Here is a 26,625-nt window from a genome sequence, read left to right as displayed (position 1 = left end):
CCAGTTGTTGTACGTAGTATAAAAGTTATGATAATACAGGATTTTGTGCAAAAAAAAAAAAACCAATATTTAGAAAAACAATGAGTAAGAAGTCCCGCATGGAATAACACTTATTTTCATTATATTCACAGAATATGTTTCATAAAATCTCTGGTCTGACAGCATTGCACATACTGTATAATATGATTTGTCCCCACGTTTAAAACATGAATCAAATGCACTGGATTGGCTCTGCCTGCCCAACGCCAAAGATGCAAATATTTGATTTGCTGTCGCTTTTTTTCCAAATAGGTGCAGAGACAGGGCAATTCTTTCATATAATGGTGCAATGCTTTTATTTATTACCCTACTTTCTATCCCATATTATTCTTCATCAAGTAAAAACAGAAGATTGGGGTATTCACCCTAAAAACCTGGAGTGGATATAATTCCACAGGTAGAAGAAGGTATAAACGAAAGGGCATTAGCTAAGGCTGGAGGAAAGGAATCAACACAGGAAGGGGCTCTTTACTGCAAGGACAGTCTGGTTATGGGATTCCCTACCAAGAGAGGAGGAATGAGTGATTCATTGGTGGGGAGGAAAGGAGATCTCACCATCAGCATAGGAAGGGGTTCTTTACTGCAAGGACAGTCTGGTTATGGGATTCCCTACCAAGAGAGGAGGAATGAGTGATTTATTGGTGGGGAGGAAAGGAGATCTCACCATCAGCATAGAAAGGGGTTCTTTACTGTAAGGGCAGTCAGGTTTTGGGATTCCCTACCAAGAAAGGGGAATGAGTGATTCATTGGTGGGGAGTAAAGGAGATCTCATTATCAGCATAGGAAGGGGTTCTTTACTGTAATGACAGTCAGGTTATGGGATTCCCTACCAAGAGAGGGGGAATGAGTGATTCATTGGTGGGGAGGAAACAAGATTTCACCATCAGCATATGAAGGGTTTCTTTGATGTAAGGACAGTCAGAGATGCCCTACCAAGAGAGGGGGGATGAGTGACTTTCCACTATTTGAGAGCATAAAAGAATATAAATAAGAAAAATATGGGTTACAACGTAGGGTAATAAATAATGGTAACATCCCATTAAAGTTATGACGTGTGGTATTATGATCACCATTACCAAGAGTTGGTGACCAAAAAGCTGATAAACTCAATATCGACCCTCTAATGCCATCTTGTGTCGCCTCCCTTGGCAGGTGGAATTGGAAACCCTCATTAGGAATCGGTATTTTATTTGATATTCATTGATCGATATAGTTACGCTGTCTCAAGACAAACATGACCCACCGGAGCCTGATACTGCAGCCACCGTTACGCTTTATATTTCCTATTCAATCTATTTCTGTAAAAATAGAGGAGAAAACAAATTCCAATGGCAACGAGCGACAGCACCAGCACCAAAGTCACAATAATGTTCACTTTCTTCCAGTCCTTTTCGCAGATGTCCGGATTCATCTGTTCAACTGGTATTTCTCCTTCGTAAAGCTTGGAGACGTTGCACGTGGTGGCATTGAGGGATGTAAACATCACCGCGGTCCTCTGAATCATATGAGAAATCCATGTGTTCGCACAACAACTGAGAGGGTTTCCATACAAAGAAAGAGTTTTTAGGGTGTTCTCTAATACTTGGATATTGCTAACTTCCAGGTCAGTGAAGCTGTTGAGGCTCAGATCGAGGGTTTCTAGGTGGCAATTGCTGTTCCACTCAGGCAGCGATGATAACTGGTTCCCCGATAAGTTTAAATACTTCAGATGAGTAAAAAGAGGGAGGTCCACGTTCAATGACGGAAGGCCATTTCCTTCCATAAATAACACTTCGAGGGTCTTTTCCAAGCCGGACAACACATTTGGCTTCATTTTAACACCCACGTTCATTGACAGATCAAGAACTTTCAGAGAAGTCCCCCAAAAGGCAGAGTGTGGTATCCTTTGTATCATGTTCTCTCTGAGGTTTAAATGTTGGAGGCTAGGAATGTTAAAAAATTCTATGCACCTATATTCCTCCGTGTGAGTTCTCCGTTTTGCTTTGCCCAAACCCTTCATACACGGACCAACACGGTTCCCTTGAAGATGGAGCACAACAATGCTCTCCAGTTTTTGAAAGATTCTGGGTTCCAGCAGGTGAATCTGATTGTGTTGTAAGTAAAGTTCTTGTAAACTGGGCAAAGAGTGTGTACCCAGAGAGAGATTCTGGATAGAATTGGAGCTTAGATCAAGGGTGACCAATGAGTTCAACCCACTGAAGTAACCCAAAGACAAAACCTGAATGCAATTTTTACTTAAGTTTAAGAAAGTAAGGGCTGGTATAGTCAAAAAGAAATCATCTGGGATGGATTTGATGTTATTGTAGCTCAAGTCTAAATGGATGAGCCTCGGCAGAGGAACAGTGCTGATGTTTTTAGAGTTTTGATGTCCAAATTCAAGTTGATAGGAGTAATTCATCCAATCTTGGTCATCGCCAGACGGTTCTGTGCCCAAACGAATATAGTTTTTTGACAGGTCTATAAGGATCAAGTTGTTAACCAGGGGTAACTGAGGGAAACTGGATAGTTTATTGTGGCTGAGGTCCAAGTTCTCCAGAAGGTATTCTTCATCCGAGTCGGGCGTATGGAAAGTTTTAATGCTGTTATTGCTCAGATTTAGAACTTTCAGTTGATGAAGGTTAAAATCTGAGATGCAAGTGATGGAGTTCATGGAGAGATTGATTGTGGAGAGGTGCTTAAGGTATTCAAAAGCCCCTTCCTCTATGTCCATGATAATGTTATTGTGTAGATCCACTTTTTCTAGTAACGGAGACCCCTGAAACATATCTGAGGAAACTGTTGTAATGCTATTCTCATGCAAAGAGAGATAACGGAGGTGTGGAGCTTCCTGTATGAAGAACCCAGTCATGTCATTGTACAAACTATTCCGTGATAGGTCTAATGTTTCAACATAAGGCAACAGCCCGATTCCTGATAATCCATAATAGACAAAACTGTCCAAGTTGTTGCCCGATAAATTAATATCCTTTAATTGGTGCATTTCTTTGAAAGAGTGCAGCTGAATGAAGCTTAGTTGGTTAGAGCTGAGGTCAAGACTCTCCAGAAACGAATAGATCATTAGGGGATCTTCTGTGATATTCTCAAGGTCGTTGTTGGACAGGTCTAGGGTTTGGATACCAGAGGGTAGATCCAGTGGGACTTGTTGAAGTGATTGGTTATGGCAATGTGCAATCATCTTAACCTGTAGACGAAAGAAGAAGAAATTAATACTGGGGCTGGTATTGTTTACTACATCATATTTGGGTTATTTAACTGTTTGGAAACAAACCACCAAGGTACCTCCTTTCCACAAAATTTGTATTACAAGTGTCTTCTAAGGAGACAAAGCAAAGAATGTTCTTACACCGTAAGTACATTAAATACAGGTCCTAAGTGATAGGAACAGAAAGATCCAAGGTGAGGAACGCAATGGGCACAAAGGGAAGGTGGAGAGAATACAAGGCAAGATTACTGAAGGGTTTGTTAAGGGAAGGAAGGGATAGAGAGGTTGGCAGTGGAGACATATCTAGAAGAAAGCGTTTTTGGGGGTAGATGGTTTAGTAGAACCCTGGAAGGCAGGGTGCAAAGTGCAAAAGCTTGGTGCAACCTACTTTTATTTTTTTTCATAGGAATTTGAATTACTTAAGGACTGATGCCATAAAAGTTCCTAATTTTGTTCAAGAACTTATTTACATAAGCTAGATATAGAGAAGGAAGAGGAATGTGTCCAGAGAGTAGGGTGAGGGAGACATGAACCTTGGGGGCAGGGAATCCAATTCGTAAGGGGAGAAAAACCAACATTGTTTGTTTTTGGTTCACTTTGTAGCTGCACAGAAATGCTGGGAGTTGTATTTCACAGTAGTTAAAAGCTTGGGAGTTTGACGACAGTGGTTTAGGGTGTCCTACCCATAATGAACTGAAAAGCTGTTTTTAATATTCTTCTTTCTTCAAAGGGTGGCATTCATAAGACTTTTTCTCCCACCAATAAATATTTTCAAGTTTCTCTTTATGCTTTACAGACTGAATTTTAATGAAATATAAATTTGGCAGCTAAACAAAGAAGCCTGCATTCCTCAGGTTAAAATTGATACAGATTACGGTTATCGTATAATAGGAGGCCATCAACTGTCACATTCAGAGTCTCTTAGAGCAACTTTAATTTACCCAATCCATTCAACATGTATATAATTCATATTGTTCCCTCCACAAATCGGACATTAATTTCCTTTTCCTTTCTATTTAGAGATTTAGGATGAGTATTTTGCTTATCTGTGCTCTGGGTACCCCTGGAACTATAACAGGGTGTCTGGCACCCCAATGTCTCTATATGTCTGTAACCTTGTTATTAGCTAAGGGGGCCCAGCCTGAGGGCCAGTTTGGGGAGATTTGGGGTGAGTGCTTATTTGTACCCTGGGTACCCCTGGAACTATAGCAGGGTGACACCCCAATGTTTCTATATATCTGTAACCTTGTTATGAGCTAAGGGGGGCCAGCCTGAAGGCAAGTTAGGGGGAGATTTGGGGTGAGTGTTTATTTGTACCCTGGGTACCCCTGGAACTATAGCAGGGTGACACCCCAATGTTTCTATATATCTGTAACCTTGTTATGAGCTAAGGGGGCCCAGTCTGAAGGTCAGTTAGGGGGAGATTTGGGGTGAGTGCTTATTTGTGCCCTGGGTACCCCTGGAACTATAGCAGGGTGACTGTTACCCCAATGTTTCTATATATCTGTAACCTTGTTATGAGCTAAGGGGGCCCAGTCTGAAGGCCAGTTAGGGGGACATTTGAGGTGCATGTTCATTTGTGCCCTGGGTACCCCTGGAACTACAGCAGGGTGACACCCCAATGTTTGTAGATATCTGTAACCTTGTCATGAGGTAAGGGGGCCCAGCCTGAAGATCAGTTTGGGGGGAGATTTGGGTTGAGTGTTTATTTGTGTCCTGGGTACCCCTGGGACTCCCTGTCAACAGCATAGCCCTTTGCCTAGACTCTATAACAATTTGACATTGCCGCTATCCCGTAATACCATAGGGAGAGAACAACCCACCACGTCTATCCTGCTATCCTGTAATACCATAGAGAGAGAACAACCACCAAGTCTCCTTCATTTCCATATCAGTCAAAATTAACAAGAGGACTTTCCAATCCAGGTCAACAACATATCCCTTTGCCTAGGCTCTATGACAATTTGACATTGCCGCTATCCCGTAACACCATAAGGAGAGAACAACCCAGCGAGTCGCCTTCATTTCCATATCAGTCAAAGTTGACCAATCACAAGAGGACTTTACAATCCAGGTCAACAACATATCCCTTTGCCTAGGCTCTATGACAATTTGACATTGCCGCTATCCCGTAATACCATAAGGAGAGAACAACCCACCGAGTCGCCTTCAAAGTTGACCAATCACAAGAGGGATTTCCAATCCATGTCAAAGACTGCCGGTCAACAGCATAGCCCTTTTGCTAGGGCTCTATGACAATTTGACATTGCCGCTATCCCGTAATACCATAGGGAGAGAACAACCTACCAAATCTCCTTCATTTCCATATCAGTCATAGTTTACCAATCACAAGTGGACTTTCCAATCGATGTCAAAGACTGCCTTTCAACAACATAGCTCTTTGGCTAGACTCTATGATAATTTGACATCGCCGATACCCCGTAATATCATAGGGAGAGAACAACCCACCAAGTCTCCTTCATTTCCATATCAGTCTAATGTTGACCAATCACAAGGGGACTTTGTAATCCATGTCAAAGAATGCTCGTCAACAACATACCCCCTTCCATACAAAAGAATAGGAAGACACACAACCACATATCTCAAGAGCTGTCAGTCACATAGCCCTTTGCCTAGACTCTATAACAATTTGGCATTGCCGCTATCGCGTAATACCATAGGGAAAGAACAACCCACCAAGTCTCCTTCATTTCCATATCAGTCAAAGGTGACCAATCGCAAGAGAACTTTCCAATCAATGTCAAAGACTGCCCGTCAACAGCATAGGTCTTTGCCTAGACTCTATAACAATTTGACATTGGCGCTATCCCGTAATACCATAGGGAGAGAACAACCCACCAAGTTTCCTTCATTTCAATATCAGTCAAATTTGACCAATCACAAGAGGACTTTCCAATCCATGTCAAAGACTGCCTGTCAACAACATAGCCCTTTGCCTAGGCTCTATGACAATTTGAGAACTCCGCTATCCCGTAATACTATAGGAAGAGAACAACCCACCAAGTCTCCTTTATTTCCATATCAGTCAAAGTTGACCAATCACAAGAGGACTTTCCAATCCATGTCAAAGACTGCCGGTCAACAGCATAGCCTTTTTCCTAGGCTCTATGACAATTTGACATCGCCCTATCCCGTAATACCATAGGGAGAGAACAAATCACCAAGTCTCCTTATTTTCCATATCAGTCAAAGTTGACCAATCACAAGAGGACTTTCTAATCCATGTCAAAGAATGCCTGTCAACAACATACCACCTTCCATACAAAAGAATAGGAAGACCTGCACCAACCTATCGACTTTCTAATCCATGTCAAAGAATGCCTGTCAACAACATACCACCTTCCATACAAAAGAATAGGAAGACCTGCACCAACCTATCGCAAGAGCTGTCCGTCACATAGCCCTTTGCCTAGCCCTAGACTCTATTACAAATTGACATTGCCACTATCCCGTAATACCATAGGGAGAGAACAAATCACCAAGTCTCCTTATTTTCCATATCAGTCAAAGTTGACCAATCACAAGAGGACTTTCCAATCCATGTCACAGACTGCCTGTCAACAGCATAGTCCTTTGCCTAGGCTCTATAACAACTTGACATCGCCGCTATCCCGTAATACCATAGGGAGAGAACAACCCACCAAGTCTCCTTTATTTCCATATCAGTCAAAGTTGACCAATCACAAGAGGACTTTCTAATCCATGTCAGAAAATGCCTGTCAACAACATACCCCCTTCCATACAAAAGAATAGGAAGACCTACACCCACCTATCGCAAGAGCTGTCAGTCAAATAGCCCTTTGCCTAGACTCTATTACAATTTGACATTGCCGCTATCCCGTAATACCATAGGGAGAGAACAACCCACCACGTCTCCTGCTTTTCCATATCAGTCAAAATTGACCAATCACAAGAGGACTTTCCAATCCATGTCAAAGACTGCCTGTCAACAGCATAGCGCTTTGCCTAGACTCTATAACAATTTGACATCGCCGCTATCCCATAATTCCATTGGGAGAGAACAACCCACCAAGTCTCCTTCATTTCCATATCAGTCAAAGTTGACCAATCACAAGAGGACTTTCCAATCCAGGTCAACAACATAGCCCTTTCCCTAGACTCTATGACAATTTGACATCGCCGCTATCCCGTTATACCATAGGGAGAGAACAACCCACCAATGCTCCTTCATTTCCATATTAATCAAAGTTGACCAATCACAAGAGAACTTTACAATCCATGTCAACAACATAGACCTTTGCCTAGACTCTATGACAAATTGACATCACCGATATCTCGTAATACCATAGGGAGAGAACAACACACCAAATCTCCTTCTTTTTCATATCAGTCAAAGTTGACCAATCACAAGAGGACTTTCCAAGGTCAACAACATAGCCCTTTGCCTGGACTCTATGACAATTTGACATCGCCGCTATCCCATAATACCATAGGGAGAGAACAACCCACCAATGCTCCTTCATTTCCATATTAATCAAAGTTGACCAATCACAAGAGGACGTTACAATCCATGTCAACAACATAGACCTTTGCCTAGACTCTATGACAAATTGACATCACCGATATCTCGTAATACCATAGGGAGAGAACAACACACCAAATCTCCTTCTTTTTCATATCAGTCAAAGTTGACCAATCACAAGAGGACTTTCCAAGGTCAACAACATAGCCCTTTGCCTGGACTCTATGACAATTTGACATCGCCGCTATCCCATAAGGAGAGAACAACCCACCAAATCTCCTTCATTTCCATATCTATCAAAGTTGACCAATCACAAGAGGACTTTCCAATCCAGGTCAAAGACTGCCTGTCACCAACATATCCTTCTGCCTAGACTAAATGACAATTTGATATCGCCGCTATCCCGTAATACCATAGGGAGAGAACAACCCACCAAGTCTCCTTCATTTCCATATCAGTCAAAGTTGACCAATCACAAGAGGAATGTCCAATACATGTCAAAGAATGCCTGTCAACAACATACCCCCTTCCATACAAAAGAATAGGAAGACCCACACACACCTATCACAAGAGCTGTCAGTCACATAGCCCTTTGCCTAGACTTTATGACAAATTGACATCACCAAGTCTCCTTCATTTCCTTATCAGTCAAAGTTGACCAATCACAAGAGGACTTTCCAATCCAGATCAACAACATAGCCATTTGCCTGGACTCTATGACAATTTGACATCGCCACTATCCCGTAATACCATAGGGAGAGAACAACCCACCAAATCTCCTTCATTTCCATATCTATCAAAGTTGACCAATCACAAGAGGACTTTCCAATCCAGGTCAAAGACTGCCTGTCACCAACATATCCTTCTGCCTAGACTAAATGACAATTTGATATCGCCGCTATCCCGTAATACCATAGGGAGAGAACAACCCACCAAGTCTCCTTCATTTCCATATCAGTCAAAGTTGACCAATCACAAGAGGAATGTCCAATACATGTCAAAGACTGCCTGTCACCAACATATCCTTCTGCCTAGACTAAATGACAATTTGACATCGCCACTATCCCGTAATACCATAGGGAGAGAACAACCCACCAAGTCTCCTTCCTTTCCATATCAGTCAAAGTTGACCAATCACAAGAGGACTTTCTAATCCATGTCAGAGAATGCCTGTCAACAACATACCCCCTTCCATACAAAAGAATAGGAAGCCCTACACCCACCTATCGCAAGAGCTGTCAGTCAAATAGCCCTTTGCCTAGACTCTATTACAATTTGACATTGCCGCTATCCCGTAATACCATAGGGAGAGAACAACCCACCACGTCTCCTGCTTTTCCATATCAGTCAAAATTGACCAATCATAAGAGGACTTTCCAATCCATGTCAAAGACTGCCTGTCAACAGCATAGCGCTTTGCCTAGACTCTATAACAATTTGACATCGCCGCTATCCCATAATTCCATAGGGAGAGAACAACCCACCAAGTCTCCTTCATTTCCATATCAGTCAAAGTTGACCAATCACAAAAGGACTTTCCAATCCAGGTCAACAACATAGCCCTTTCCCTAGACTCTATGACAATTTGACATCGCCGCTATCCCGTAATACCATAGGGAGAGAACAACCCACCAATGCTCCTTCATTTCCATATTAATCAAAGTTGACCAATCACAAGAGGACGTTACAATCCATGTCAACAACATAGACCTTTGCCTAGACTCTATGACAAATTGACATCACCGATATCTCGTAATACCATAGGGAGAGAACAACACACCAAATCTCCTTCTTTTTCATATCAGTCAAAGTTGACCAATCACAAGAGGACTTTCCAAGGTCAACAACATAGCCCTTTGCCTGGACTCTATGACAATTTGACATCGCCGCTATCCCATAATACCATAGGGAGAGAACAACCCACCAAATCTCCTTCATTTCCATATCTATCAAAGTTGACCAATCACAAGAGGACTTTCCAATCCAGGTCAAAGACTGCCTGTCACCAACATATCCTTCTGCCTAGACTAAATGACAATTTGATATCGCCGCTATCCCGTAATACCATAGGGAGAGAACAACCCACCAAGTCTCCTTCATTTCCATATCAGTCAAAGTTGACCAATCACAAGAGGAATGTCCAATACATGTCAAAGAATGCCTGTCAACAACATACCCCCTTCCATACAAAAGAATAGGAAGACCCACACACACCTATCACAAGAGCTGTCAGTCACATAGCCCTTTGCCTAGACTTTATGACAAATTGACATCACCAAGTCTCCTTCATTTCCTTATCAGTCAAAGTTGACCAATCACAAGAGGACTTTCCAATCCAGATCAACAACATAGCCATTTGCCTGGACTCTATGACAATTTGACATCGCCACTATCCCGTAATACCATAGGGAGAGAACAACCCACCAAATCTCCTTCATTTCCATATCTATCAAAGTTGACCAATCACAAGAGGACTTTCCAATCCAGGTCAACAACATAGCCCTTTCCCTAGACTCTATGACAATTTGACATCGCCGCTATCCCGTAATACCATAGGGAGAGGACAACCCACCAAGTTTCCTTCTTTTCCATACCTGTCAAAGTTGACCAATCACAAGAGGACTTTCCAATCCACGTCAAAGACTGCCTGTCAACAACATTGCCCTTTGCCTAGACTCTATGACAATTTGACATCGCCACTATCCCGTAATACCATAGGGAGAGAACAACCCACCAAGTCTCCTTCCTTTCCATATCAGTCAAAGTCGACCAATCACAAGAGGACTTTCCAATCCAGGTCAAATACTCCCTGTCAACAGCATAGCCCTTTGCCTAGGCTCTATAACAATTTGACATCGCCGCTATCCCGTCATACCATAGGGAGAGAACAACCCACCAAGTCTCCTTCATTTCCATATCTGTCAAAGTTGACCAATCACAAGAGGACTTTCCAATCCATGTCAAAGACTGCCAGTCAACAACATACCCCCTTCCATACAAAAGAATAGGAAGACCCACACCCACCTATCACAAGAGCTATCAGTCACATAGCCCTTTGCCTAGACTCTATGACAATTTGACATCGCCGCTATCCCGTAATACCATAGGGAGAGAACAACCCACCGAGTCTCCTTTATTTCCATATCAATCAAAGTTGACCAATCACAAAAGGACTTTCCAATCCATGTCAAAGACAAAGACCCTATAGCAGGGTGACTATTACCCCAATGTTTCTATATATCTGTTACCTTGTTATGAGGTAAGGCCAAATGGACCACAAAGTCCACAGAGTCTGAAATCTCTGCTCTATTAGACGTTACTAAAGAGTCACCCAGACTGTTTCAGCCAGTCTAAGAATATTTTGGAATATACTCGGGTTACTATGCAGGAATCACTGAATGGAGTGAATTCAAAATCCCAGACTCCCCAGCAAGGCCTGAAACACAGTAACCTTTAGTGAATGTAAAAAACCCTGCGGTTGCTGAATTGTGGGGGTGAGTATATAATATACTTTATATAGAACCCATAATTCTTCCAGAATATTTATTTATTCCACCGACTATAAACAGGCTAAAATGATTGATACAGAAAGACTAACGACTTTCCGGGCTGTTTATTGGCAGTGTTTTATGATGTTATTTTTCACTGCACAAGAGTCCGTGTGGTTACAGATGGGGAACACGCTTGTCTTCTTTCTTAATGAGACTTTTACGTGTGCTCTGCATGTAATACCTGAATAAACAGCTCCCTGGATGAATTCAAAGGGGAAATATTCACTATTTATATATACTGTGTAATTTCCCTTTAGAGGCTATTGTGTAACTTGTGGCTTATTTGCAGATATATATATTTATATATTTCTATTGATCTTATGAGCAGGGTGCAAAAGGTTATTTATTTTCTTTAGGAAAGGAATAGTTGTCATTGATCGGAGCCAAGCAGCGCCATTGTGCAATCTGAAGCATTTTGGAGACAAAACTTATGAAATATTACTAAGGCCACTCTATTTCCTCTACACTGATGTTCCACTGGGTTCAAAATCCATCAACAGATGCAAAGTGGAAAACAGCGGTCGCTACAGAATGGGAAACATCTTAATAGAAAAAAACAACATTGTTTTTGTTATGTTTTGGTTAGCCGAGAATGAGTAGAGTATAACGGTGCTTTATTAGTAGAGACATGCAGCCATTACACAACAGTAACTTTCACTTTTAAGCTGTCTGATTCTCTCAGTACCCTTATAGGTTCACTTTCTTCAGGCCTATTGCAGTTGACATCAGGAGTAGGAAAATGTCCTTCATCAAATGGAGCTTCTCCAAAGTCATATCTAACAAGAGCAAGACGACTTGCATTCCATATGCGTCCATCATGTAACATGATTTGCAGTGTGTTGTGTTGAACCACAGCGAAAGCAGTATTTTCTATTTGTATTTGCTGTATGGTTTTGCAGTGTAGGAGAATCCCTTTCCTTAGCACTGTATTTTGCCTGTGACTGTGCATTATTAGGCCCCAGTGCTGAATTCACAGTCTGTACATTCCCAGCAGTTCCCTGACTGAGAGTTCTAGCCTCTGCCACTGCTGTTTCAATTTGGCTAGCAACTGTAATAGCCTTTGCAAGGGTTAAATTCTGCTCTAGGAGCAGTCTCTCTCTAATGCGAGGTGAGTTTGTTTTTTCCACTATTTTGTCTCTTAGCATTTCATCTGTTAGATTCCCAAACTCACAGGTAACAACCAGCTCTCTCAAAGCTGCTACAAATTGTTCTGTGGATTCGCCATTACGTTGTCCACGTTGGCGGAATTTATATCTTTCAGCAAACACATTTACTCTTGGCACGAAAAAGTTCTTTATAACAGTAAGAGCAGTTTCATAAGTCTCATCAGCTAATGGTAATGTATAGAATATACGCTGTCCCTCTGCTCCCAGGCAGTGAATAAGTAAAGCTTTCAAGCATCAGAAATCTCCCCTTGGTCAGCAGCAATAATGTAATTTTCAAACATACGGATCCTAGCAGTAAAAAGGTATAGTAGGCTCACCAGGGTTTGGAAGAAAAGGTCCAGGCTGCTGCAAAGGTAGAAGAGCCATCCTTGTCGCCAATTTGTTATGTATTGGGTAGCAGAGGATGAGTAGAGCATAACAGTGCTTTATTAGCAGAGTCATGCAGGCCTTACACAACAGTAACTTTCACTTTCACTTTTAAGATGACAGGAAGTATGCACAGTATAAGTCTGAGCACAGTGACATCTACAGGCCATTTGTATAAACACCACCGTTTTCCAAAAATAACAGTTGATAAAAGACTCCCTGGAGAAAGGTCAATGGCAGGTCCCAAGTGGTGGGGGCTAGTGCTGAGCTGGGAATCTTGGAATGAGAAATCATGGCTTCAGTAAAGCGACAAAAATTAATAAATTACATTTTGGCTATTTCAATGTTAAAATAATTTATGTCTTTCAACTGGGGGCTTTGCTTGTTGTGGAAATTGTAAGACTTGTGGGCCCTGATAGCTTAGTATGGAGCCCCATAATTAATAAAGGTGGCCCTGGATCTAAACCAGCTTTTTGCTCTTAAAAGGAGGTAATAAAACTGAAAAATTAGTTTACTGTTAGCTAGAAAATCCCAGATCCCAGTATTCCCAATAACAGATCCCATGCCAGGCATAATAATACAAAAAAAAGGGATTTTTTTAAAAAAAAATGTATAAAAATCACCTCTTTGAGTTGTAGAAGAGACCAGACATTTTGGTACAATTGATACTGGAGAAGCCAGTTCTGTAGCACAGGCACTAATGGATTTTGAGCCCACTTAGACCTAAGCGATGAAGGCATGTAATGTAACATGTGACTCAAGGCATGGAACTCGCCCAGTGGGTGGGACTAGAATACTCTAATGGCAGCTCACAGGGGGAAGGAAAGGGAGGCTGTAACTCAAGCAGTGGGCTGGAACAGAATATCCTGATGGTGCCTTCTGTGGGGGGGGGGGACCCGATGACACCTCTGGTGGGGGAAATAATGTTTAGGTGATCGGTGCCCTTTAACGTCATGGTACTTAGCATCATGTTCTTCTACTTAGGAATAGAATTAGAAACCTTTCTCACATCTTTCCTAATCAGAAGAACATCAGCCTCTTTCTTTCTCCTGACAACTTCCTTGACTACTTGCTGGTCAGACTGGTGGGAAACTGACCAGCAGGTGGCGCTGTTGTAACAAAATTCATTCATATTAACACTACATGTATCCCTTAATATCTTGGAATACAAACAAAATAAATAATGAATGTACATTGCAAAAGTGCTTAGAATAGCCCCCTCATCAATTTTACATTCTCTTATTTTAAAGGTTTATCCTTAAACAGTAGAACCAGTTGGTGATTCTATAAGAGGTTTACTCGTTATTCATTCTCTTGACAGCAGAGCAGATTCTGTTAAGTACTTACCGTTAAACAAGGGGGGGAAGTTTGAGGTCGGTTCATGCAGATACCTTCTTCCAGCAATCCCAGGACAAGCAGAAGGTACAGTAGCATGGCTCTGAGGAGGAAATAATAAAAACCACACTCCTTAAACTGGACAAATTTCTCAACTCTCTATTAATAGCAACTTTTGTTATTCTAATTAGTGATATTAATAACTCGCCTGCTCCCTCTGAGACTTTTATGTTTATGGAAAGCAAGTTAGAACATAAAAGCAATGTATATATTTCCCATTCCATCAGAAAAGAATTCCATACATTCCCAGATCCCATTGGATCCCATCCAAAGGTCCTAATGCTGAATAGGCACATGGCCATCCTAGACAGTTGTCTGGCTTCCCATTCCGCTCTCCCACAGGAAGCTCTAGGTCATGGGGTTGTACCATCTTCCTGTACAGCTTGTAAACTGGTTTCCTGTAAGGCAGATATATCAAATGTGAAGCAGACCAACTGCTGGGAACTACAATCCCTAGCACACTTGGCCAGCTGAGGGTTCTGGGAAGTGTAGCCCACCGCAGTTGTGGGGACATGGGCTCAACATTACCGATTTTTTTTAGTTCCACGGGGAATATAGAATACCAATTCCCTTGCAAACTGCTTCTTTTGGACAGTGGAGTCTCCTATACTTATAATAAGTTACAGTAAGTCTTTGCGCGAAGATTCTGAATCACATTAGACCTCTTTTTCTATTCAAGCCTTCTCCTTAGAAGTCCAACCATTGGTCTGGGAGCCCCTTTAGCTTATAACAAGTCTTCAGATACAAGAAAACATAGGATAAAAGAGTTTGAGCCATAGTGCCAAGAATATTTAGCATAGCAAATGCATTTCCACTCTAATTATTACCCTAGTTGACCTTCAAGCTAGACCTTTAGTTGTATACAGGAGAGCTAATTGGCATCTTCCCAAATTTCAACCTCTCTCACCTTCAGACTGAGCTCCTCCAGCCATTGTTTCAGATCACCCAGGAGGACAGCACCTCTAGTTGGGAACCACTGCCCTAGACCTTCTTTGTTGCCTTTTCCACCATCACTTAGATGTTCTCCTTCTTCTCATTCATCTCATTGGTCATTGACCCTTTGCAGCAGACTAAAATACCTATAGTGATTTAGCCTTTGCTTATTTGTTGGAAGACATTAGCCACTGTGATCTCTTGTCTGGCAACATTTATGGACCCAGGTTAAGAAATTCTGTACCGAATATATATATATATATATATATATATATATATATATATATATATATATATATATATATATATATATATATATATATATATATATTTTGAGAGCAGAGGACCTCTTGTACTTGTCTATATATGTATATATATATATATATTTACAGTACAGAATATTGTCAGTCCCTAAGCTCAGTAAGTGACGGCAGCACAGAGCATTCACTGCACGTGAATCAGAAGAAAAGAAGATGAGGAGCTACTGGGGCATCTACTGTATAGAGGTGAAGATCTTCCCTGTTATCGGCAGAGTCAAACGCTTAGATTCGGGGAGATTAATCACCTGGTGATAAATCTCCTCTTCTTCAGGCGGCTAATCTCACTGAACTGCCTCCCCTGCCTTCCCCGCCGGCTAGAATGTAAATCACCGGCGGATGGCAATTGGAGCTCTTCGTTTTCCGAATTGGCAGGAAATTTCCTCGTGAGATTTAAATTCCAGCCGGCAGGGAAGGCTGGGGAGGCAGTTCGAGGAGATTAGTAGCTCGAAAAAGAGTAGATTCTTAGCCTGGCAACTAATCTGCCTGAATCTGAGCGTGTGCCCTGACCCTAAAGGGCTGGTACAGAAATCAGACATAAAAGGTTTAGCATGTCTACCTTAATTCTTTGTTCAGTTTTAATTCTCCTTTACGCACCCAAATCTCCAGTGAAAAACAGGACAGTTGGGAGGTCTCCCCCAAATCCCTTGAGTGCACCCTTATCCTGTTCCTCATCTCCAAAATAAAATGTTCTTGCAAGTGATCATCTGCCCGTAACTATTTCACACTCTCAGCCCTATATATCCATTGTCTTGTGATGTCACTGCATCCTGTAAACTGATCTCACTGTTCAGGCAAATGCTCCTTAATTCAAACAACTAAACTACAGGATAGCTGCCATTAAAGGACTGACTCACCTTTAAGATAAACTTCAGTATGTTATAGAATGGCTAATTCTAAGCAACTTTTCAATTGGTCTTCACTGTTTATTTTTTATAGTTTTTTTTCTGACTCTTTTAAGCTTACATATGGGGGTCACTGACCCCATCTACAAAAAATGCTCTGTAAGGCTACAAATGTATTGTTATTGCTACTTTTTAAGTTTCCTTTAAACTCTAACAAAAGACACCGGGATGTTTTCTTTCTGCTCGATGTCCCCTCGGCCAATGTTTCCTGTTTTCCAAACGGCCTCGGAGTTTCTTGCAGAGAAATAAAATCCCAAACAAAAAGGCAGTTTATTTGGGGAAGTTACCTGCCTTAGGAGAACAAAGCCGCTTCTGAAATAAGACTCGTTAATGGCTCGTTTTAATTGGTTTCATTAAAGGAAAGGGAACACCAGCAGGGGAGTTTTTTGGTAAGAGAAGTAGGGAAGGATCGCTGGGAATGACTTGTGAAATAGTAGTAGAGGCAGATCCGGAGAGAGAGAATCAGCGTCGGGTGCTTTCCAGGTAGAACAAAGGGAAGGTTTACCTTTTATTCATGGCTCAGAAATGATTACTATAAGCCTATGGCAGTCTGGAGCTGAATGCTGGGAGATGTAGTTTGGCAATATCAAGGTCCAATGTTTTTTTTAGCAGCCTCATAACATAATAAGGGGATCCTTTACACTGAATTTATCTGAGCAAATTTGACCTTCTCTCTCTGGTTGAATTGGTCTCACAATAAAATAAAGGCCAACTGAAGGGGTGGTTCACCTTTAAGTTAACTTTTAGTATGTTACGGAATGGCCTATTCTAAGCAACTTTTCAATTGGTCGTCATCATTTATTTTTTATGGTTTTTGAATAATTTGCCTTCTTCTTCTGACTCTTTCCAGCTTTCAAACGGGGGTCACTGACCCAATCTAAAAACAAATGCTCCATAAGGCTCCACATTTATTGTTACTACTACTTTTTATTCCTCATCTTTCTATTCAGGCCTCTCTTATTCATATTCCAGTCTCTTATTCAATTCAATGCAAGGTTGCTAGGGTCATTAGAGATAGCTGAATTTACAAACAAGGAATAAAATTAGAAACCTTTCTCACATCTTTCCTAAGCAGAAGAACATCAGCCTCTTTCTTTCTCCTGACAACTTCCTTGACTACTTGCTGGTCAGACTGGTGGGAAACTGACCAGCAGGTGGCGCTGTTGTAACACAATTCATTCATATTAACAGTACATGTATCCCTTAATATCTTGGAATTAAAATTAAAAAAATAATGAATGTACAATGCAAAAGTGCTTAGAATGGCCCCCCTCATCAATTTTACATTTTACATTTACATTACAATTTTACATTCACTTATTTTAAAGGTTTACTTATCCTTTAAAGGGGTGCTTCACCTTTAATTTAAGTATGTTATAGAATGGCAAATTTTAAGAAACTTTTCAATTGCTCTTCAATACTTATTTTTTATAGTTATTTAATTAACACTTGCCAGCTTTCAGATGGGGGTCACTGACACCATCTAAAAAAAATAAATGCTCTGTAAGGCTACAAATGTATTGTTATTGCTACTTTTTATTACTCCTCTTTCTATTCAGGCCTCTCCTATTCATATTCCAGTCTCTTATTCAAATTAGTGCATGGTTGCTAGGGGAATTTGGACCCTAGCAACCAGATTGCTGAAACTGCAAACTGGAGAGCTGCTGAATAAAAAGCTAATTAACTAAAAAACCTTAAATAATAAAAAATGAAAACCAATTGCAAATTGTCTCAGAATATCCCTCTCTACATCATACTGAAAGTTAATTCAACAGTGAACAACCCATTTAAAGTTACCAGGGGCAGCTTTTTGCCGCAAATAAATTGTCAAAGACATCTCCACCCGGGGTTGGCCAGGGTGCAAAGACCCTCCAGCATGGCACTTCTATGGGCACTACTGTTAGTAACTGAACCCCAACATCTTTTAACTTATTCCCTCTTCACCCCGGGAAGTCTGGCTCAGCTGCAGGGAGTTGCTCAGACAATACTGACAATACTCACGTGGACAATGGGGGAAGTTACCAAGCGAGGGGGGCACACACTGGGTTAATACGAGCGACATTTTCTGATGTTTCTGTTTTGTAGTTTTGATGTTTTTTTCAAGCACAGACGGGTCCCCACCCGCATTAATCATCAGTCTCATTGTTTTCCCTCGCACACCGGTTCAACGTGTCGCACACAGGTATTATTTGTCTCAATGCTAATAATAGTTATGGCTTGTTGTTATTCACAGAAATATCTGGAGGATGCGGACTGATGTCAGAACTATCAATAAGTGTTATGATTCCCCCAAAATGATCCTGAGAGCTCAGTTAGCAGAGGTTTTCCTCCCACTTCTGTTGCACTTGCTATAGGGCTGATGGCTGAGATTCTATCTGTATAACAGAACATTCTGTCCCAGTGGCTGCACAGATCCTATCTGATCCCCATTGTAAGCAGCAGTCCTGTCCTGCTTTATGGCAGCTGAGATTCTAGCTATCTGTATAACAGAACATTCTGTCCCAGTGGCTGCACAGATCCTATCTGATCCCCATTGTAAGCAGCAGTCCTGTCCTGCTTTATGGCAGCTGAGATTCTAGCTATCTGTATAACAGAGCATTCTGTCCCAGTGGCTGCACAGATCCTATCTGATCCCCATTGTAAGCAGCAGTCCTGTCCTGCTTTATGGCAGCTGAGATTCTAGCTATCTGTATAACAGAACATTCTGTCCCAGTGGCTGCACAGATCCTATCTGATCCCCATTGTAAGCAGCAGTCCTGTCCTGCTTTATGGCAGCTGAGATTCTAGCTATCTGTGTAACAGAACATTCTGTCCCAGTGGCTGCACAGATCCTATCTGATCCCCATTGTAAGCAGCAGTCCTGTCCTGCTTTATGGCAGCTGAGATTCTAGCTATCTGTATAACAGAACATTCTGTCCCAGTGGCTGCACAGATCCTATCTGATCCCCATTGTAAGCAGCAGTCCTGTCCTGCTTTATGGCAGCTGAGATTCTAGCTATCTGTATAACAGAACATTCTGTCCCAGTGGCTGCACAGATCCTATCTGATCCCCATTTGAAGCAACTTTCTTGGTACAAGACTGCTTGGCACTAGGTGATTGAAAAAATAAATAAAAAAACAATTAAAAGAGGGAAATTTTGGGGAGATTACATGAATTTAATATATAACCCTTTACAAATAAAACAGGTTTCCTGGTCACTGTTATTCCACTTCAAAGAGCTAAAACTCCCGGCTTCCTCGCTCAGCCGCTGTCCCACGTGAGGTGAAACAATAGACTCGGCTACTGAGTCACAAGAACAAACACTTCCTCCTGGGAATGCGACACACGAGGGAACGTTTAATGTGTAACCAACAAGGAAATCTTTTCTCTCCGCTGCCGCACGGAAAGCCGGGAATCCCATTGCACATAATAGAGAAACTGGTTTTTCTGGAGTTTAACAGGAGGACTGGCGCAGAACAAAGACTTACAGTGTGTGACATACAATAATAACTCCTCACGTGACCAGACACATGTAAACCTGTTCTACTGTCATATCATAAAGACAAACACAGACACTGCATTCAATATTTCTATTTATCTCATAGCGCTGCCTGCACAACATATAACATCAGCTCCACAACTTTATATTTCCACTTGCCCCACATGGTACTGAATAGGCAAAGGGCCTGTTAGAACAGGATTTCTTAACCCACACCAACCAATCAGATTTGTCTCTGAGTTACCTGCTCATTGGTTGGTACGGGGTTTAAATTATGGGCAAAAATTTCACCTCTTATTATATTATGACCGAGGCAGTGGCTGGCAGTCTTTTCCAGTTCATTAATTAGCAACAAGGTTACAGATACATTGGGGTAACAGTCACCCTGCTATAGTTCCAGGGGTACCCAGGGTACAAATAAACACTCACCCCAAATCTCCCCCTAACTGACCTTCAGACTGGGCCCCTTAGCTCATAACAAGGTTACAGATATATAGAAACATTGGGGTAACAGTCACCCTGCTATAGTTCCAGGGGTACCCAGGGTACAAATAAACACTCACCCCAAATCTCCCCCTAACTGGCCTTCAGACTGGGCCCCCTTAGCTCATAACAAGGTTACAGATATATAGAAACATTGGGGTATCACCCTGCTATAGTTCCAGGGGTACCCAGGGTACAAATAAACACTCACCCCAAATCTCCCCCTAACTGGCCTTCAGACTGGGCCCCCTTAGCTCATAACAAGGTTACAGATATATAGAAACATTGGGGTATCACCCTGCTATAGTTCCAGGGGTACCCAGGGTACAAATAAACACTCACCCCAAATCTCCCCCTAACTGACCTTCAGGCTGGGCCCCCTTAGCTCATAACAAGGTTACAGATATATAGAAACATTGGGGTAACAGTCACCCTGCTATAGTTCCAGGGGTACCCAGGGCACAAATAAACACTCACCCCAAATCTCCCCCTAACTGACCTTCAGACTGGGCCCCCTTAGCTCATAACAAGGTTACAGATATATAGAAACATTGGGGTAACAGTCACCCTGCTATAGTTCCAGGGGTACCCAGGGCACAAATAAGCACTCACCAAAAATCACCCCACAATTTGGGAACTCCAGCCCAATGGTAACAGAGCATTAAGTACTGCATAGAAGTTGCTTAGAATAATATTGTCTTTCAGTGTAGAAAACAGTGTTTGAGTGTTGGGGGTAGGGGGACACCCCCAAAGAGTTCATAAGAGAAGAGAATACGTTGCTAATGAATACATACGAGTATGAAATCAAATGCATCTTACCCAGATGAATTTACACAATATAATTAATTTAAATGAAATATTCTGCCTGGCTGTTATAATTAAAGACACTATATATTATATATAAGCAGCACCCAATGTACTCGCTTATGTAACACTCACAGCAGATACACAATGGTGTATGTGCACAAGCGCATGACATTTCTACTCAATGAGTAACTGCAAATACAGGTATAGGATCCGTTATCCGGACACCCATTATACAGAAAGGTTATCTCCCATAGACTTCGTTTTATCCAAATAATCCAGGTTTTTAAAAACAATTTCCTTTTTCTTTAATAATAAAACAGTAGCTTGTACTTGATCCCAACTAAGATATAATTAATCCTTATTGGAAGCAAAACCAGCCTATTGGCTTTATTTAATGTTTATATGATTTTCTAGTAGACTTAAGGTGTGAAGATCTAAATTACTGAAAGATCCGTTATCTGGAAAGCTCCATGTCCCGAGCATTCTGGATAACAGGTCCCATACCTGTACTTGTTTTAACTGTAACTTACACTCAGGCTGCAGTGGTTCTGGGTCTTTCCATGTCGGAGCGTCTGCTGCCCAAAGTGGCCAAGTCGTTCGCAGCACAAGGATTTTGTCTTTGTTAAATTGAAGTTTTGTACATTACGTCTCACTTTCCTAATCACCCACACGACTTCTACCCACCTCCATATCTCCCCACCGCAAAACTGATGTCTGTGTATTGTTATTTAACCCCGTTCCTGGTGTCAGACAGTGAGAGGTGATACTGCTGAAATTCAGTCTCTTGGCAGCGTCACCCTATGTAATTATATTCACAACAGCACTAGATAGGTACCTAATATATAGAGACAAGAGGAGAGTGTTGGAAGGGTTACTGTCTGCTCTCTCTCATTTCCCTACAGAAATAGGGATTGGTAGCACTAGATAGGTACCTAATATATAGAGACAAGAGGAAAGTGTTGGAAGGGTTACTGTCTGCTCTCTCTCATTTCCCTACAGAAATAGGGATTGGTAACACTAGATAGGTACCTAATATATAGAGACAAGAGGAAAGTGTTGGAAGGGTTACTGTCTGCTCTCTCTCATTTCCCTACAGAAATAGGGATTGGTAACACTAGATAGGTACCTAATATATAGAGACAAGAGGAAAGTGTTGGAAGGGTTACTGTCTGCTCTCTCTCATTTCCCTACAGCAGGGATCCCCAACCAGTAGCTCGTGAGTAACATGTTGCTCTCCAACCCCCTAGATGTTGCTCTCAGGGTCCTCAAAGCAGGTGCTTATTTTTGAATTCCAAGCTTGAAAGCAAGTTTTAATTGCATAAAAACTAAGTATAGTGTCAAATAGAGCCTCTTGTAGGCTGCCAGTCCACATAGGGGCTCCCAAATAACCAATCACAGCCCTAATTGTGCACCCCAAGGTACTATTTCATGCTTGTGTTGCTCCCCAACTCTTTTTATATTTGTATGTGGCTCACGGGTAAAAAAAGGTTGGGGACCCCTGCCCTACAGAAATAGGGATTAGTAACACTAGATAGGTACCTAATATATAGAAACAAGAGGAAAGTGTTGGAAGGGTTACTGTCTGCTCTCTCTCATTTCCCTACAGAAATAGGGATTGGTAGCACTAGATAGGTACCTAATATATAGAGACAAGAGGAAAGTGTTGGAAGGGTTACTGTCTGCTCTCTCTCATTTCCCTACAGAAATAGGGATTAGTAACACTAGATAGGTACCTAATATATAGAGACAAGAGGAAAGTGTTGGAAGGGTTACTGTCTGCTCTCTCTCATTTCCCTACAGAAATAGGGATTGGTAACACTAGATAGGTACCTAATATATAGAGACAAGAGGAGAGTGTTGGAAGGGTTACTGTCTACTTTGCTCTCATTTCCCTACAGAAATAGGGATTGGTAACACTAGATAGGTGCCTAATATAATATACACTTAATAAAGTACCCCCTATTGTAAAATACAAGGATATTATAAGTCACGAGGAGTTTCATGACCATATAAAAGCATGAGGCCGAAGGCCTATACAGGTCATGGAACTCCGAGGCAACTTCTAATATCCTCATATTTTCCAACAAGGGGAACTTTATTTATTATAATACACATGTTTTAGTGTGTCATGTGACCAAAATGACATCACTACTCACCGTTTATAACTGATGACATCACTAGTCACTGTTTATAACTGATGACATCACTACTCACCGTTGACATCACTAGTCACCGTTTATAACTGATGACATCACTACTCACCGTTTATAACTGATGACATTACTAGTCACCGTTTATAACTGATGATATCACTACTCCCCGTTGACATCACTAGTCACCGTTTATAACTGATGACATCACTACTCACCGTTTACAACTGATGACATCACTAGTCACTGTTTATAACTGATGACATCACTAGTCACCGTTTATAACTGATGACATCACTACTCACCGTTTATAACTGATGACATCACTAGTCATTGTTTATAAGGATATAATTTACAGGATATTCATGGCTTTTGTGTATTACAAGGATATATACAGCGTAACAGTTACAGTAACATTCGGGTCTGTACAGCATCAGTGTCTCAATGGAAACAGAAGGAGGAGGAAAGAATCACCTTCCCACAATACAGGTCCTTAAAGGGCAAGTATACCAATTATAAACGTTCTCTGCAGTGGGTGTTCTTGTTTCACAAATAGTTATTCATTCATTAGTTGCATCTAACTGTTGATTTTATATTGAGCTAGTTTTGGTGAGTTGCACAAGCTAACATTTCGTTTTCTGGCACAAACACTCATGCTGTGAGTCACTGACAGATTTCCTTTGCTCTAATTGGCTCATTCCAGCATGAGGCAGCAATGTAACACACTCCTGGCTCAGAGTATCAGTAATCATGGGGCCCCATGTACCAGATATCAGGCCCCCACCATAGGGGTTAGGTTAAATTAAATGGAACCCCCATTTGCACACATTGCCAGTCCCCAGTTATGCCCAAAATGATGTCCAGGGTTCACTCTGACCCCTTAATCCACAAGCCCCTTTGCCCTAATATCAGCCTGAGACCCACCATGTGCATTGTGCTTTATTTTGATGATTATATGAATATAAATGCCCTTGTATTTCTCCTTTTCAAATACCATTGGTGATAAAGTGAGGGGGGCAGACCTGGGGAATTGGATTTCACACCATGTGATGAACGAAATACCTCTGTCCAGTTGGTCGTAATTAAACAAACACTGGACAAAAATTCCAGGCACCGAAATACAAATCCAGGGACTTTCCAGGAAAATTAATTGTATTTGGGAACTATGCCCAGCAGAACAAATAAAAGCCAGAGACCAGCAATCAAATTAATAAGGGTGTCCTACATCAATTTTCATTAATAGCCTCGTATTAAATGGTGCTTTCCTCTCCACATTCCAATATCAATATATTCTCTCCGCTCAGAGATAACGGCACTGAAATATTTCCCTTTCCTCTAAATATCCCTTTGTTTCTCTTGCCTATAATTGTAGTGAGTAGTGAGTGCAACAGCTCCCGATGCATCAAAATTCACACAATTCTGCTTTGGTTTTGATTAAAGAAAAGTCACAGGTCGGCTGATTCTTCAGAATCTGGCGCAGGGGGAACCCTGGAGAGTCTCTGAACAGACTGACAGGTCACAATGGCGCTTGCTCTCTCATGAACACCCTTATAGGATAAGTAAACCTTTAAAATAAGTGAATGTAAAATTGATGAGGGGACTATTCTAAGCACTTTTGCAATGTACAGTCATTATTTATTTTGTTTTTATTCCAAGATATTAAGGGATACATGTACTGTTAATATGAATGAATTTTGTTACAACAGCGCCACCTGCTGGTCAGTTTCCCACCAGTCTGACCAGCAAGTAGTCAAGGAAGTTGTCAGGAGAAAGAAAGAGGCTGATGTTCTTCTGCTTAGGAATAAAATTAGAAACCTTTCTCACATCCTTCCTAAGCAGAAGAACATCAGAGCAGCCTCTTTCTTTCTCCTGACAACTTCCTTGACTACTTGCTGGTCAGACTGGTGGGAAACTGACCAGCAGGTGGCGCTGTTGTAACAAAATTCATTCATATTAACAGTACATGTATCCCTTAATATCTTGGAATTACAACAAAATAAATAATGAATGTAAATGACAAAAGTGCTTAGAATAAACCCCTCATCAGTTTTACATTTACTTATTTTAAAGGTTTACTTATCCTTTAAGTCTACCGCATCCCAATGGGGCACAGATTCCCCCGAAATCAGCACTGTGTGTGAAGTGACAGGCAAAAGCAGCCCGTAACTGCTCCATTTGTGTCTCCACTGATAGGGTTGTAATCCATCACTGTGCTGATGCTGATTTTCTGCACCGTGTGCCTGTAGCTTTAAATATCACCTATCCGTTAAAGGGTTTGGTTCAACTTCAAGTTCATTTTAGTATGTTCTATAATAGCTCATTCTAAGCAACTTTTCAATTGGTCTTCCTTTTTTTCATTATTATAGTTTTTAATGATGTGCCTTCTTCTTCTGACTCTTTCCAGTTGTCAAATGGGGGTCACTGACCCCATCTAAAAAACAAATGCTCTTCATCAAATTTATAGTTATTGCTACTTTTTATTACTCGTCTTTCTATTCAGGCCTCTCCTATTCATATTCCAGTCTCTTATTCCAAACAATGTTTGGTTTCTAGGGTCATTTGGACCTTAGCAACCAGACTGTGGATATTACAAACTGGAGAGCTGCTGAATAAAAAGCTAAATAACTCATAATCCACAATTAATAAACAATGAAAACCAATTGCAAATTGTCTCAGAATATCCCTCTCTACATCATACTAACAGTTAATTTAAAGGTGAATAACTCTTTTAAGCTCAGATCTCTCCTATCCCTCACCTTTGTCTGTATAATCAGAATTGACACAATGTAACAAGTCGCTTCCCTTGCAGCTGCTTGTGCAACATTGTATCAGTGCAGAGAATACAAACAGGGACGCACAGACGCTGCTTTCACTCGCAAGTACACTGACAAATAACTGGAAAGAAAATGAAAATATTTAATCAATGTATATCGGGAAATTACTGAGAAATCCCTTTTCTTGCTATAACCAATAAAAAAAACTTTGGGAGAAGTTGCCCTTTAAACAGTAAAAAGTTAACTCAGCACCTTTGTGGTCATTGACTCAGGTCATCCTCACTGTCAGTCACTGGACTCAAATCTCCTGGATAAAAGTGACCTACAGTTTTAACCCTTTGATTGCCAGTTAAAGGGCAACTGCACTACATCACATCACACACGTCCAGCACTGTGACCCCCTCTCTAACCTATTTACCTTAAGGACAGTTAAAAGCGATTCCTTCCTGGGATCTTCTAAGGAATAAATGTCTGTGAGCCCCATTCATCACTGCTGCTGCGACTGTTGCTGAGATGTGTGCAAGCTCCGCTGGAAACTCCATCTGAGAACAGGA

At 41.3% G+C, this 26,625-nt stretch overlaps 1 protein-coding gene across 1 annotated transcript; it reads right to left on the bottom strand.

Moving 5' to 3' along the window:
* Positions 1-857: 857 nt before the first annotated feature.
* On the bottom strand, positions 858-26,625 carry lrrc32.1.S (leucine rich repeat containing 32, gene 1 S homeolog). The gene is made up of 3 exons (XM_018250398.2): positions 26,490-26,625; positions 14,176-14,266; positions 858-3,220 (listed from the first exon to the last, which is right to left on the bottom strand). The coding sequence occupies exons 2-3, from the start codon at positions 14,260-14,262 to the stop codon at positions 1,307-1,309; spliced, it is 2,001 nt and encodes a 666-aa protein (XP_018105887.1). The 5' UTR covers positions 14,263-14,266; positions 26,490-26,625; the 3' UTR covers positions 858-1,306.

The sequence above is a fragment of the Xenopus laevis genome, chromosome 2S (genome assembly GCF_017654675.1).
Source record: "Xenopus laevis strain J_2021 chromosome 2S, Xenopus_laevis_v10.1, whole genome shotgun sequence".
Taxonomy (NCBI): Eukaryota; Metazoa; Chordata; class Amphibia; order Anura; family Pipidae; genus Xenopus; species Xenopus laevis.
Note: the sequence above shows the minus strand (reverse complement) of the source record. Positions and strands in the feature narration are given on the sequence as shown.